The sequence below is a fragment of the Apium graveolens genome, chromosome 10 (genome assembly GCF_009905375.1).
Source record: "Apium graveolens cultivar Ventura chromosome 10, ASM990537v1, whole genome shotgun sequence".
In the NCBI taxonomy this organism is placed as follows: Eukaryota; Viridiplantae; Streptophyta; class Magnoliopsida; order Apiales; family Apiaceae; genus Apium; species Apium graveolens.
Window position 1 is genome coordinate 63842088 of NC_133656.1, and position 16452 is coordinate 63858539.

Below are 16452 nucleotides of genomic sequence, written 5' to 3' on the forward strand. Positions count from 1 at the left end.
GCACACTTGAGATTTGTGTTTCGTAACAAAAACAGGGAACTGCTCATAGTACCAGACAGAAAGAAGAAACAAGAGAAATAAAATCGGATTCTCGGACCGGATACTAAGTTTGAAGTATGGTACAAAATCATTTATATTAGACAGAGAAGAGCGTGAGCACAACCCCCAGGACACATTAATCAAATTATACTCTGCCGCTAAATTCAGCTGACAAGAGACTTATTCAGATCATGCTTCTATAGCTAACTTACGAGCTGAATTGCAATAAGATGAAAATACAAAACTTCAATAATTGCAAACCCACAGCTTGCCTAGCTACAATATTTGTTGTCAAGGGATGCAACATATGTATTTTTTATTACTAATGTAAACAACCGAATGCTGAAGAGGTCGTTACAGACGGTACATAGAACTACTTATCCATAAATTCTACAAATTGTAAAAAACCCAACACAAATGTATATGATTTGCAAGCCTGGATTATTACAATTTGAAGTTGACACCTTTGAGAAGAACAGCCATTTCAACCGGTTTTTGACTTTGGTGGCGAAGGAAGCAACTGCATAAGAAATAAAGTACATCAATTAGTGCAATTCTAGAGACCTCCTGGTAACTAGAGGTCTGAGGGTTTGAGTTAAGTGGAGACAAATTTGTGTGCGACTATTTAAATATCTTGTCATTTCCCTTGCTATATAAAAGTGACTCAATTAGAGGTATATGTGGCACCTGATAACAAGAGATTAGGGAGCTAGTAAATCCAAAGGCTCCAGTGACACGAGGAGTGATTTTCTTAGGTGACAATTGTAACAGCCCAGCTGCCACCACTATATCAATGGCTGCTTTGATCAAGGACAGAGACCTCTCATTTGACTTCTGCACTTTAGCACGGTATTCTTCATTCTGCATTCACATAAGCAAAAACTAAGATAAGTAACACATCTTTAGAGTTGAGCTAGAAAAGACTGCTACCAGCATGATCAAACCTTATCCTTCTCTAATTTCTTCATAGATGCTGAAAGCCTTCCAATCTCCCCAATCTGAACACAAAAACAGGAATAATTTAATCCAAAACTTTCTCATTACCAATGCAACCTTTAAGATACGAAGCAACAAACGTAAAACATATAGTCAAAACTTCATGTATAGATATGAAAGCAACAACCTACCTCAACCAAGGTAGTACACACTGATGAGCCCATCCAGCAGTAAAGAGAAATCTTGGCAATGAGTTGTGTACGCTCTGCGTTCTGTATGACAGAATATAACATGAAAATCAGTAGACAAACTCAATGAGCTCAATTAAGAACTATGGTTTGTGGGTAAACTTGTATACCTTGTAAATGCCACTCCTACCTAGCCAAACAATTTGGTCCAGAAACAAGAAAGTTGATAGCAATGCGTTTTTGGACTGAAAAATGCATTGACATTAAGTAGTTAGATACAAATAATATACAAGAATAGTAAAAAGAATTGAAAGTGCGATCCAACTCCTACCTTTCCAAGCAAAATAAGAGGAAGAGGAGTTCCTTTAACTGGAGGACTAATAAGTCCATGTAGATCGTTGATAAACTGTTAAAGAATAAAAAAAAATTGAACGTCCAGCAAAAAGAGCACCAAGAGAACCACTAATGAAGAAATTAAGAAAAGACATATTAGATTCTACATCCTCTAAAAACAAGTCAATTTTATTTGAGTGCTTTTAGCCCTCTACTAGAATACAGCTCAAATCATAATATCACAGATCATTAAGTAAAGACGATTAACAATTAACTACAAAAGGTAACCTCGCAGATAGAGTTACACTTCCACTGCTATCTCATGAGCTTTAGGCATGTCTGCTTTCCCTACTTCTAAACCACTGGGTTCATATACAATTCTGAAGGGACCCTACATGACTGTAACTTCAACTTTACAGACAGAAAAATGGGTTCTCTCCTTTAAGTTCTTGCCATAAATACATCTTCCCCTCTTGGAGCACTTTGAGTGCCATTAAACTTGCCTTTCTCCCCCCACCCCCTCTTTTGTCCATAGAAAATAAGCACATCAAGATTTCCCCCTATTCTTTTTATTGGTGTCCTCTACACTAATTACCTTCCCGAGAATATTTCTTCAGAGAGGTATGTCCCACTACATTGATTTTTTTGCTTTTTTGCTAATTCAGCGCATTGACTTTGCTTACAAGTAACAAGAGTTCAGAGAATTTTTACAGATACAAAAGAAAGTTTATGTATATGTAGGAATATTACAGATACAAAAAAAAATTATGTTTTTACAGTAAAAATATTTATGTAGGAGCAGAATGAATCACAATGGACATAAATATTTCAAAAAGCAATTGTTTGACAACTCCAAATTTTGAAATATAAAATATTGCTTTCTTAATTATATATAGTTTCTAAGACGGAGACAGGCAAAGAGGATGTATCCAGCAACTGGATCTTAATCTTGGGTATTAGCCAATTGCCACTAAATTGTAAGAACAAAAAGTACCGAGACTGAATTTAGATTATATTTAAGTAGTCAAGTTGGAAGATGCGAAATATAATTTACATTTTACAAAAAAACAAAAAGAAAATATATAACTCATTGGAATTCTAAAAGAGATATGAACCCAACCTTGAAAAGACGAAAAACTTTCCTTGCCAGGCTAGTTGATTTGTCAACATTTTGGGCAGTACCAGGCTCGCCATTACTCACGAATTTCGAACCATATTGTATGGCCCTGCATATCTTGTCCCTGGCTTCGGCTTTGTTCAAATACAGTACAGCAAGAGCAAGTTCAGCTCGAGCAACATCTAGCGTACTCATTTTCTTTTACCTGAATGAAACTGTAAACATAAGCTTTCTATAAGACATACTGACATACACGAACCAAAGATCACTTCACATGAATGCTGATTGCTGACTGAACATGTGCAAAGTTGTCACAATAAAAGATATAAAAATAAGAAACTACACAGCATACAATGTACATATTTAAAGTAAGCCGGTCAGTAATAACTTTATTAAAACTAGTTCATTCAGTTCTCCACAAAATGATAGAATGTCATGAGGATTTCTTACTGGGTTCTACTTTGTCAGACAACCTATAGTTTTGAGAACATTAGAATAATCAGTCTTAACTTGCACCAGATGATTGAAAATTAATTACAATGCCCTTCATGATGATTTCTTTCTGTTTTGGTAGCATGGTTATGAAAGCTTAGTTTGGCTACGCCTATAATGTTCATTAATCAATCAGATATATACATATTAGATACTATTTTAATACAAAAAAATTGCCAATAATTAATTCAGAGTCCGGAAAGAGCAAAAGGTCAAAACTATATACAATAGAGTGACGTCTCGTGTTCTTTTACACCATCCTTTCAATTTCTCTATTTAATTCATGTCCTAATTAAGTTCTATATCTCGGACAAGTACATGCAAACAAAACATGTGAAGTCACATAGTCAAAACATGCATTTCCCCGTACATATTTTCATATATCCAAACCATAGATGTTTACGTATCACAGTTCTTAACTACTAAAATCTTGAAAATTTCAAAACCTGCACATAATTGCAAGAAAATACTTTGCAGTTTTAACAATTAAAATTGAAATATCTAGGCTTGGCCACAATATCATCGTCGATCAATGTTATTAAAGGCGAGATGCGCACCAAGGCGCTAGGGTCCCTTGGAGCCTAGGCGATGAGGCGCGAGGCAAGGCACGGGCCTCATCGAAATGAAACGAATTTACTTAGAAAATGAATTATTTATTATAGAATTCTGCAAAAACACCACAAATAGGAATATGAAACTTAAAGAAATTTTCATATTGGATAAGTTTTCTTACTATCACTTTTTTCGGTAGCCATTTCTACTTTATGGTGTAAATCATACATATATATTATTATGTAACTGGAAACACAAAAGAACAAGCATATACATGGTATATTAGTATGTATAACACTATAACCATAGGAATATATATATATATATAATTGTATACACACACACAATATATATATATACATGATACACACACAGCTTTACCGAGAAGAAACGAAGTAGAATATACATGTATATGTAAGGGAATGTCTTCACGTTTGTTATTATTGATAACATGGATTTCTAAACACTTATGGGCTTAAAAAAAGTTGGGTTTTAGGGCTGTTTTTTAATATTTTGACTGTTTTTGCGCCTCGTTGCGCCTCTCGCCTCGCTGCGCCTCTCGCCTCAGGGGTCTAGGCGCGCGCATCATTGAAGGCGCTGCGCCTCGATAAGAATTATGCGCTAATGGTGCGCCTCGTTGCGCCTCGCTGCGCCTCGTGCGCCTTTAACAACACTGTCGTCGATCCCATCAAACTATTGTTCAACTTGATGGAAAACATCTATTTACAGACTGGACATCGGCTTTACTAAGAGCAAGTCCAAGAGTGTCAAACAATATGCCTTAAAAATATTATAAAATATTATGTCTTAGTGAAGTGACTTAGGACAATATTTTTGTACATCAACTCCAACAACATACCTTATATTTGTACCCTATTATTAAAATAATAATATATTTAAATTATATTAATATATTATACTTCAGTTAACTCACTTAACTAACCCTAATTTCAGATTACATATGCAAGTCCTCGCAATCGAAACTCAAAGATACATTAACAATTTCCCTGATCCTTCATTACGATTTTGATCAAAACTTACCATTAACAGTGTATCCTGATACAGTATAGCATAACACAAAATACAACCCAATAAACACATAAACAAAAGCAGAAAAATTAAGGTAAATCGCCAAAAGTTAACAGTAAATAAATCTCGATAAACTCCATCAAAAATCATCATTTCGAAAACTTAACAGTACAGATATCTCGACAAACTTCATCAGAATCATCATTTTGAAAACTTAACAGTACATAAAACTCAATAAACTCCATTAAAGTCATCCTTTCGAGAACTTAACGTACATAAATATCAATAAACTCCATCAAAATTATCATTTCGAAAACTTAACAGCACATAAATCTCGATAAACTCCATCAATATCATCATTTCGAAAACTTAACAGTACAGATATCTCGATAAACTTCATCAGAATCATCATTTTGAAAACTTAACAGTACATAAAACTCAATAAACTCCATTAAAGTCATCCTTTCGAGAACTTAACGTACATAAATATCAATAAACTCCATCAAAATTATCATTTCGAAAACTTAACAGCACATAAATTTCAATAAACTCCATCAATATCATCATTTCAAAAACATAACAGTACAGATATCTCGATAAACTTCATCAGAATCATCATTTTGAAAACTTAACAGTACATAAAACTCAATAAACTCCATTAAAGTCATCCTTTCGAGAACTTAACGTACATAAATATCAATAAACTCCATCAAAATTATCATTTCGAAAACTTAACAGCACATAAATTTCAATAAACTCCATCAATATCATCATTTCGAAAACTTAACAGTACAGATATCTCGATAAACTTCATTAGAATCATCATTTTGAAAACTTAACAGTACATAAAACTCAATAAACTCCATTAAAGTCATCCTTTCGAGAACTTAACGTACATAAATATCAATAAACTCCATCAAAATTATCATTTCGAAAACTTAACAGCACATAAATTTCAATAAACTCCATCAATATCATCATTTCGAAAACATAACAGTATAGATATCTCGATAAACTTCATCAGAATCATCATTTTGAAAACTTAACAGTACATAAAACTCAATAAACTCCATTAAAGTCATCCTTTCGAGAACTTAACGTACATAAATATCAATAAACTCCATCAAAATTGTTCTAATCCATAAAGCACTGACTAATAAAAATAGCAAATTTTCAATCTTGAACACCCTAAAACAAACATCATCGAAAACAATCAACTCACTATAAACACATGATCAAACATAAAAACTCCAATGTTTTTTTCCCAAGTACAACAACAACCCATCATAACAAACATCAAAATCAAACGAAAATAAACACAACCCATCAAATTTAAGCACCAAAATAAGCAACCCGTGATACAAAATCAGCTCAAATACATAAAAAGATGAAGAAAATATTAAAAAGCAAGTACCTTGATAAGACGAGAAAACCCAATTCAATACAAGTTTCAAGAATTATAAAAACAAGAGAATATATATATATAAATACAAATAAATGTAAGTAAATGTACAAGTAAACGTACCCAGAGGATGGAGAAGCAGAGATGGGTGAGTGTTGAGAAGTGTGCCAATGATGAAATAATCTTGAAATTTCAATCAAAATTTAATATTTTGATAAGGCCTAGTTTGGTTACGTGCAAATACAAACAATTTTTTTTATTTTATTTGTTTATTTTGTGGATATCTTTTGATAATTAAAAATCCCTCAGTTTGTGGAGCGGATTAAGCCGCCATCGCCCACCATTTGATATTTTGATCGGACGGTTGTGGTTTTTTATGGGACCCACTTATTGTATTTTTCTAATATGTAACGTCCCAGACTTTCAATCTGGACCGTTGGTTTTTTAAGGTACGATATATTTTATTGATCCAAAACAATCTCTTTTTTTATTTTTTAGAATCTTATATCTTGAACATTTGTAAAAATGAATATCGGAGTTTGAAAGAAGAGAAAAGCTATCATGTGGGAGTGCAGGGTACACGTGAACATAATACGAAACGATATGAATAATCAGTGTTTAAATTTAAAATTTTGGTACACGAACACAAAAGAACACGAATATAATTAGTGTCAGATTTGAATTTCCGATATAAATACATGACACGGAACAAGAGTACATGTAATAAATAAATAGTTAATTTTTTTAAAATACATAATATACATATATGTACTAAATACCAATCCTCCTCTTATATGTTGATTTCTTTTTAATACATTTTAATGGTAAACTAAATTTATGCTATTTATTTTCAGATTCGTGATTGTGGATGTAAAAAAAAATAAGTAAGATCAAGTCGTTAACTTCATTCTAAATTTTATTTTAATGTTGAACAATTTATAGTTTGTTCTACGCTAGAACATTTTCACTTATTTCATGTATTTGTATTTAGAACTTTGTTGTATATGACCATTTAATTACTTATTGTATTTTTTTAACAATTAACTTTTTTTCGTATATAATTAGTGTACTTTAGTGTACTAAAACGGGTAAACATGAATATATTAGTTCCGGGTTAGTGTCATCAAATTGGTACACGAATACAAATTTAGGTCGGGTGTCGGATTTAAGCTTTGGTACACGAAAATACAAAAGTACATGGAACATTTTTACACGAAACTGAACATTTCCAAGTCTATTTGGATGGCACTCGTCCCGTTTTACAAATTTATTATTTCTTTATTTATATTTATTTAACTCCCTCTTTTCTTATATTTATTGTAATTTTTTGACGCGCAACGTGAAGCGAAAAAATAAAGAGAAATAGTTTTAGAATAAAAAAGTAGTGTATACTGTAAAAGAATATATATAATTAATTTTGTAAATTTTCTATTATATGCTCATAAGCAAGAAAATTTATAAATTTAGTGCACATTAATTGGTTTCTTATTTATAGTGATGGATTCCTGTATTTACAAAAATTTCATCAATTAAATTAATATAAAATTATAAATCTTTAGGCTTATCACGGGCACACAATATAAAAAACCTACAAATTTGTATACTTTTGTTGTTTGTTGAATTAGAATATTCAAATTAAGCAGCTAACGTGCCATTTAGGAAAAACTAAAATGACATGGTTCCGAATCATCTGTGTAATTATGGTACGATACTTATCCATCTTTAATTCCAAACATCACTGTTTTTTAAAGATAAAGATGTTTCGTAGAAAAAAATTCCGGACTCTTTCTTCATGTCCTAATAAAAATAGTGAAAATATCATATTATTTTTGATAAAATATATAGAGAACAGAGAAAAATAGGATTTTATTATATTATGACTTGTTCTGTATAACAATATAAGAGAGGCTTATATAGACAAAAATCAAATAATAATAAAGGAAAACATCCTAATAAGAAAACTATTACAATAATTAAATTATCCAATAATAAAAATATTATATATGTTAACATCCTCCTCAAACTTTTTTTTTATCGTAGGTAACCCGCAGCCGCTACCCTTTGGGTGCGCACTGGGTAAACCCTACGGACTCACGCAATAGCCTGCAAACCATGTGAACCAAGGTAAACCGCATTTAAGCGACATGCTCTAACTCAGGAGGCATAATCATAAATTCTCCTCCAGTGGGATTCGAACCTGTGACCAAAAGGATAGTTATCCCGTCTTTAACCAGCTGAGCCAACTCTTGCGGGCAGTCCTTAAACTTACGATGGTGAATCGAGAGTTTGTCAAACAAGAAATGGAGTCACATAATCAAACGATTCAAAGCTGCAATTGAGAAAATAAGAGTATCCAAACGAATCCCAACATAGTCACAAATCCAAACGAAGATCCCCACATAGAAAATAAGAGTATCCAAACGAATCCCAACATAGTCACAAATCCAAAAAAAAACAAAAGTTTCTAACAGAATCCATAACGCAGCAACATAACTGAAATCGTCTAGGAACGCGTCAATACAAGAGAAAACAAAACAATCCAATCAGAGAAATCGTCCAAACATACAGCAACACATGAGAAAACAGAGCGATTCAATTGTATTCAACCAAAAATCAGAGTTAACAAGAAATCCAATTATCAAGAGAAGAATTGTCCACGTTATCTAATAAACAAAATAACTTTATAACTAAAATAAATCCCCAATCTTCAAAACTATATCCAAATAACAAATCTGCAACAATTGAAACTAAATCCAAATATAAAATCCAACCCAATAACCAATTCAAACAAACTCCAAATAACTGAATGCAAGTCAACAAACTGTATCCAATCTTTAACCAAATAAAAATTGTATTCCAATTCAAATTGTATCCAAGTTTAATCAAATCCCGCGAAGGGCCAATAAGCCTAGAGCACCAAAGAACTAAACCAATCTCGCGAAGGGCCACTGTGCATGGAGCACCAAATAAACTAAACCAATCCATCAAAGGGCCAATGTACCTAAACCACCAAATAAACTAAACAATCTCTCGAAAGGCCAATGTGCCTAAAGTACCAAATAAACTAAACCAATCCTTCAAAAGGCCAATGTCCCTAGAGCACCAAATACTACACATTCCTCGAAGGGCCAATGTGCCTAAAACACCAAATAACCTAAAGAATTCCTCGTAGGGCCAATGTGCATATAGCACTAGATAAAATATAACAGAAGGCGGAGAATTATACAGATGTGTCTAAGGTTACCCCCATCATCAACACGAGAAAAGGAAAGAAAGATGAGAGGTAAAGAAAGAGAAAAAAATAACATTATCAAGGAGCGAATATCATCAAAGAAAGACTAAGAGTGTATATTAGAGTCTCAATAAAAACCAGCCGAAAAGACTTTAACCAAAATCAATTTTATTTACCCAAAATAATTCAACCAATTCGAACGGAAAAAAACACTAATCATGATTAAAACTCAAAATCATCCAAGAAAAAAATAGATGCGATTTGGAGAAGAAGACGAGAAGAAATAGAAAAACGAAACACATGTCCAACACATGGAAGCCACTACTATTGACTCTACGTCAACCTATCCCAGATCGAATCATAACTCTAATATCATGATAAAATATATAGAGAAGAGAGAAAATTAGGGTTTTATTATAATATGACTTGTTCTCTATAACAATAGAAGAGAGACTTATATAGCCAAAAATCAAATAATAATAAAGAAAAACATCCTAATAAGGAAACTATTACAATAATTAAACTATCCAATAATAAGAATATTATATATCTTAACAATCCTTACTTCAATTATTTTATTGCATTACCAGTACTAGAGGTATTACAAAGTTGTTATGGTCCGGTTTTGGTTCACTAATATAGATTTGATTTGGATTAAGATCCAAACCCAAATACTAAGAGCATCTCAAATGCAACAGAACTCTTAGCCATATTATCCATGTGGCATCTATATGGCATCTATGTGACGTTGTTAAAGGATTTGTAAAATTTGAGCACTCCAACCATATTAACTATTAGCAAAAAATATAAATAATCATATTTGGTTGGCTATATTTGTTGAACCATCAAACCCCTTAGGTATAATTTTACCTGTCATATTATACATAATAGCATTGTTTCCCCTGAGATCTAAACTATATTGCCCACCCTTTTTTTGGTAGGTGTTGTCTCTTATTTATAGTATATTAGATGGGCTTCGTAGAGGCGCCTAACTCTCTCATTAGGCCTCTACCTTCATGTGCCTTGTTGAATATATTTGAGATGTCATGTCTAATATGTTTCATGTTTAGTTCTCAGATCTTAACTAACAGGAAATATTAGTTCTTACTAGAATCAGGACTTACTGGAAGTCAGAACTTAAGGATATCAGAACTTAGATTATCAGAAGATAATATCAGAAGATGGATATCAGAACCTAAGTACTGGAGGACTTGCAGTTAAGGAAGGAAGCTGATTTACAGGAAATAAGATCGAGACTAATACAAGAAGAAGATATGCAAGGAAAGAGTTCGAGGACTAGAAGAATTATAAAATATCTGGTTGATAGATTTTAGGAGACAGAATTATATTCCATATCAAATAGAAGTTATCTTGTAATTGTGTGTCTATATAAACACAGACATAGGTTTACTCTATAAGAGTTACAATCATCGAGAAGATCATATAATTATAACCTAGCAGCTCTCGTGATATTTGTTCATCACTGAGAGAGAACAGTTCCATTGTAACAGAGTTTGTTATATCGAATACATCTGTTTTCTGTTACTTGTGCTTTAAATCGATTTGATTGTATTCTACACTGTATTTAACCCCCTTCTACAGTGTTGTGTGACCTAACAAGTTGTATCAGAGCCTATCTATTAACACACATACAGTAAAGATCCAAAACAATCATGTCTAAAGAAGCAGAAAATCCAACCAAGCCCACTAAAACTGAAGAAACTCCAAAGACTCAAATTCATAGTCAATATGAGACTATCAGGGTTCCCATGCTGAGACCGTCTGAATATCCCATATAAAAAGTGAAGATGACTATGTTTCTGGAAGCTACAGATCCAGAATACCTTGACAGAATTAATGAAGGACCACATAAGTCAACCAAGCTCTCTGTTGTAGTTGCAGATCAGCCAGCAAAGACTATACCAAAGGAGAAAAGTGAATACACAGCTGAAGATATCTCATCTATTGCCAAGGATGCAAAGGTAAGACATTTGCTGCATAGTGCCATTGATAATGTCATGTCAAATAGGGTAATTCACTGCAAGACTGCAAAGGAGATATGGGATGCTTTGGAGACAAGGTGTCAGGGAACTGATGCAATCAAGAAAAATAGGAGGACTATACTCACTCAAGAGTACGAGCACTTTGACTCAAAAAGTGATGAGTCATTAACTGACTTATATGACAGGTTTGTCAAACTCTTGAATGATCTGTCACTGGTGGATAAGGAATATGACATTAAAGATTCAAATCTAAAATTCCTTTTAGCCCTTCCTGAAAGTTGGGATTTGAAAGCTACTATTATAAGAGATAACTATGCTCTTGATGAAACTACTCTTGATGAAATTTATGGAATGCTCAAGACCTATGAACTTAAGATGGATCAAGGAAGCAAGAGACAAGGGAGAAAATCAAGAACAGTTGCTCTTAATGCTGAGGAGGAATCTCCAAAAGTGGTTGTCTCAAAGAAAGGAAAAGGAAAGGCTCTCTTCATAAAGTCTAATTCAGAATCATCAAGTTTTGATGATGATGATTCAGAAACTGAAAGTATATCTGAAGGAGATGCTGATGAAGAGATGATGAAGTTGTTAGGTCACACACACTGTAGAAGGGGGTTGAATACAGTGTTTATCACAATCAAATCGAACTAAAGAACACAAGTAACATAAAACAAGCTTTATTAAACTCTGTTACAATATGGAACTGTCCTATCTCAGTGATGAACAAATATCACGAGAGTTTCTAGGGTTACAATGAATATTATTCTCGATAATGATAACACTTATAGTGTAAACCCTATGTCTGTGTTTATATACTACACAGTTACAAGATAATCTCGATATGGAATATAATTCTGCTTCCTAAAATATATCAATCAGTTATCTTTTCTTCCAAGTATTTTATTCTTCATAGAATTCCTTTTTCATGCATATCTCTTCTTGCGTTTGCCTTGATCTTCTTTCCTTTCAATTAGCCGCCTTCCTTATCTGAAAGTCTCCTTAAGTCCTGATATTATCTCCTGATAAATATCTTCTGATAAGTTAAGTTCTGACAACTTAAGTTCTGACTTCAGTATAAATGCTGATTTCCTGTTAAGTATTGATTTGTCCTGTTTAAGTAAGATCTGAAAACTAAACACAAATCATATTAGACATGACATTATCAAATATATCTAACAATCTCCCCCAACTTGTAAATTAGCATAATATACAAGTTTAACAAATATTTGATGATGTCAAAAACATTAAGTACAAATGCATGAGAATTTGACTAGATAACTACAACTTACAGTCCTTAAAGCTTTACCAACTTTAACTTCTGATAAAAAAATTCAGTCTGTATACACATCAGAATTTGAGGAGTTGTAGATCTTGACTTGGCTTCAATTACTGATCTCTTTGATATCAGGAGTTGTTCTGAGATAGTTCTTTAACAAACATCTCTCATCATATTTAAGTTCATCAATCATCCTCCTTTTAGCATTCTTCAATTCAACTATATCTTCACCAATTTGAAAGATAGCAGCCCTGAGATCATTTATTCTAGCTTTTCTTATGTCTTGATCTAGTGTGATCAAATATGCCTTGTCAGACTCAAGATTGAATTCTACATCCTTATAACCCAGAAAGGTAGTTATAATCTTAGCAGAGTTAGGCTTCATCTCAACAATATCACCCTTGTGATCTCTGTACTTGGGACAGTATGTGGTGTCAGACTTTACAGAATAAAGCTTCTTCTGTCTCTGAATTTGAGTCTTCAAATAATTTATAGCACTTTCTGTTAATCTGTTCTTCACTTGAAGTAAGGATAGAACATGTTCTAGTTCCTCAAAATACTTCAGTGGTATAGCATTCTCCCTTATATGGTAAACCCTTCCATCTGTCATAAAATATAACAAGATGTGTTCTTTCAAGAAGGTATGGTAAACCATCTGTACAGATTCAAGCTGATTCAATCTTTCAGGAGTTGCTCCAACACCTGGTTCACTTAAAGAAGTTGGATCATTGGTTGTGTTCTGCACTCTTCTTTCATCAGCACTACCCAATCCAGATTTATCTCTTGCTTCCTTTCCTGTAACCACTCTTGCTTCAAAACCACTTGTTGCAGTCTTCAAAGATTGAGTTTGTTTGGCTTTAGTGAATCATGGTAGGAGTGATCTTGAGGATTTTACATGAGAAATGTTAGAGGTTTCCTTTAACTTATCTTCTGATATCAAGCCAACTTGAGCTATGTCAGAGGTTGCTTGCTTCAGTGTCATATCCGAACTTACTATATCTTGACTCTGGACAACTTGAGCCATGTCAGAGGTTGTTTGAGAAATCTTTTTTAAAATCAGAGTAAGATTAGTAACTTCAACAAATATTTCTTGATCCATAGGAGGCACATAAACCTTTATAGGTTCACCAACTTTTTCTTTGCCCTTGGACCTTGGATCTATCTCCATTTGTGATTTGGCCTTAGTTGCCTCAGAATTTGTCCTTTCTTTTATCACAATGCCTTTAGCTTTAGGAAGTTTCTTTTCAACAACAGAAGCTTCAGATTTGGAGTTAACTTTTTCTAATTTAAGTCTAGATTCTTCTTCCTTTAGACTCTCAAAGTTCAATCCTGGATTTTCTTTCAGAAATAACTGTCCTGAAATTTCCTCATCAAGTTCCAGAAGTTCATCATAACTTATCCTTTTACCAGTATAAGAACTTATTCTTCTCCCAGTATCAGAACTTGTTCTTTGACTTGTAGTTCCAGCTTTACTTGATGAAAAACCTTTACCTTGACCATGACCTCCACCCATTCCAGAGTTTCCCGGATTATCTTTTCCATCAACCTTTCCCTTTAGTGAAGGTTTGCATTTGGACTTAATTACTTTCTCCCCCTTTTTGGCATCAGCAGGTAATAGAAGAGAGACAAGCAATTCCACTGAGGATTGGATCTCATTGAGTTAATTTTGATGTGAAGCTTGATTCTCCAAAATTTCATCAATCTGAGAATGTTGCTTCTCTTGGGTTTTCTCAATGTAGGCAATTCTGTCAAAGGCAGGTTGGAAAAACCTTTTCTTTTCAAGTTTCAGATTCATATCTTGCTGGATCAAGTTTTCTTGAATTTTATTCACCTTGTCATGAGTTATTGAGTGTTGACCTTGAAGGTGCCTTGTACTCAATGTTGTAACTCTCAGCTGTGTCTTGAAATCATCATTTATCAGCATTTCGTCAGCTTTTGCAAAATGCTCAGCAAGAATCTTTTCAGAAGGAACAAAACTAACTGTGTTCCACTCCTTAGTCTACTCCTGTCCTCTAGGAGTTTCACTCCAAGGTATTTGTGCTTCCCGTGTAACAAACTTCTTGACTATCTCAGCTTTATGAACAGTTTGTTGAGGTGAATGTCCTGATGGACCAGCTGCATCAGCATCTACATTTGTAGCAGCAACTTCACCAGTAACTTCATCATTAGCAGCATCAGAACTTATAGAATCAACATCAGCAACTTCCTCTGATAAAAGAATAGTATGAGAGGCTATTGAGGCTTCAACATCATCCTCTAAGTGTTGATCTCCAACTAAGTTCTGATCAACAACCATATTCTGATGCTCACCTAACATCTGCTCTTCAGTATCTAGATGTAGAGAAGGTGTTGTAGGCAATTCTGGATTAAAATCAGCATCAAGAAGTGGTGTTATTGGTGGAGTAATTTGAGTTGGTGGAGCTTCTAGATTCAAAACCTGAGGCACTTCCAAGTTATGGATGTCAATGTCATCACTTGGCCCCTGGTTATCAGCATGTACTGGAGATACTGGAGGTGTAGGAATATGAGTTGTTTTTGGCTCATGAAGTGGAGAGTGATGAGTTGCATGAAAGTCTGGATCAGCACTAGGAGAATTGGGAGCTTCAATAGGGTCTTGTGAGATCAGAGATTCCTGACCCCCTTCCTTAGCTGCTGCTTCCATTCCTTTACCAGAATCTTCAGGCCTTTTTGCCAATGTTTTGAATCTTTTAGCTTTTGAGGAGTCTATAGGAGCTGCATCATCAGAATTACGCTTTCTAAGCCTTTTTAGGGGCCTAGAACTCCCAATATTAACATCCTTCTGAGAAGAGACCTTCTCAGCTTCTATAACAACAGGTTCTGACACTGGAACCTGTTCCTCACTGTCTGACTCATCCCTCAGAACAATCCTTCTTCTCTTCTGTTGAGTCTGAGGTACTTTCTTAGTCCTCTTGGGTTTTGAAGATGAAGGCTGCACTGTAGGATCTGAAGGTTGAGGTTGAGAAGTTTGAGGTGTTTGTGTAGAGGTGGTAGGTGCTGATGGATGAGGTTCAGATGGTTGGACATCAGGATATAGTTCAGTGTATTTAACTGGATCGTAGTTTATTAAGGCTTGTTTGACAGATAAAGGAACTAAGAGGGGTCTTAACACAGCCTTCTTATTATCAGTAGATAATAAGTCATTAAAAGCTCTTTTAGCTAGTTTGAATGATGAAATTAATTCATTAGCAGATTGGGGCTTATTATCACAACAAAAACTATAGATAAACTGACAAAATCTAGCAAAATAAATAGTATTTCTATCTTCTGTCATTTGATCCCCAATAAAACCTAAGACACCACTTGCATAGTCAAAATCAGTTTGATTTATGAGAGCATACCCGATTTGTTGGCTGAATATGGGAATTGCATCGAAATTGGAACATTTGTTTGCAAAAGCCTTGGTTATACAGTCAAAGAAGAAACTCCATTCCCTCCTTATAAAAGATCTCTTCAACTGACCCAGCTTTGCCAATGTCCCCTCATACCCCAAACTAGCCATCATATTTTGAAGAACTGGCTCTTCAACAGTAGAATAAACACAGTTCTCAGGTAGCTGCAGTGCTTGTCAAACCGTAGCCAATGTCACAACATACACATCCTCCCCTGATGAAAAAATAATACTTGGGGACCCTTGAGCACCACCATTATCATATACTCCGCATCTCCAGAACTCCAGTACTTGAGTACCAGAGACTGCTTCAGTATGGCAAACTTCTTGCAAAGTCTGTCATTTGTAGAACCAAAAATGATATCATCAACATATATTGCACCAAAAGTAAGTCCTTTCCATGGTTGAGGTAGAACAGTGTTTTGTCAATAGTTCCTCTGTTAAATC

General features: G+C 34.1%; 1 protein-coding gene across 2 annotated transcripts; it reads right to left on the reverse strand.

Moving 5' to 3' along the window:
* Positions 1 to 265: 265 nt before the first annotated feature.
* On the reverse strand, positions 266 to 6357 carry LOC141690226 (peroxisomal membrane protein 11D-like). 2 transcript variants are annotated; one of them, XM_074494920.1, is made up of 8 exons: positions 6212 to 6357; positions 2617 to 2818; positions 1495 to 1569; positions 1334 to 1408; positions 1167 to 1247; positions 984 to 1037; positions 727 to 900; positions 266 to 559 (listed from the first exon to the last, which is right to left on the reverse strand). In XM_074494920.1, exons 2-8 carry the CDS (start codon positions 2806 to 2808, stop codon positions 524 to 526), a joined length of 687 nt encoding a protein of 228 aa, XP_074351021.1. In that variant the 5' UTR covers positions 2809 to 2818; positions 6212 to 6357; the 3' UTR covers positions 266 to 523. The 2 variants fall into 2 exon arrangements, with proteins under 2 accessions (XP_074351021.1, XP_074351020.1); XM_074494919.1 differs by having other exon boundaries at positions 2617 to 2828.
* Positions 6358 to 16452: the final 10095 nt, after the last annotated feature.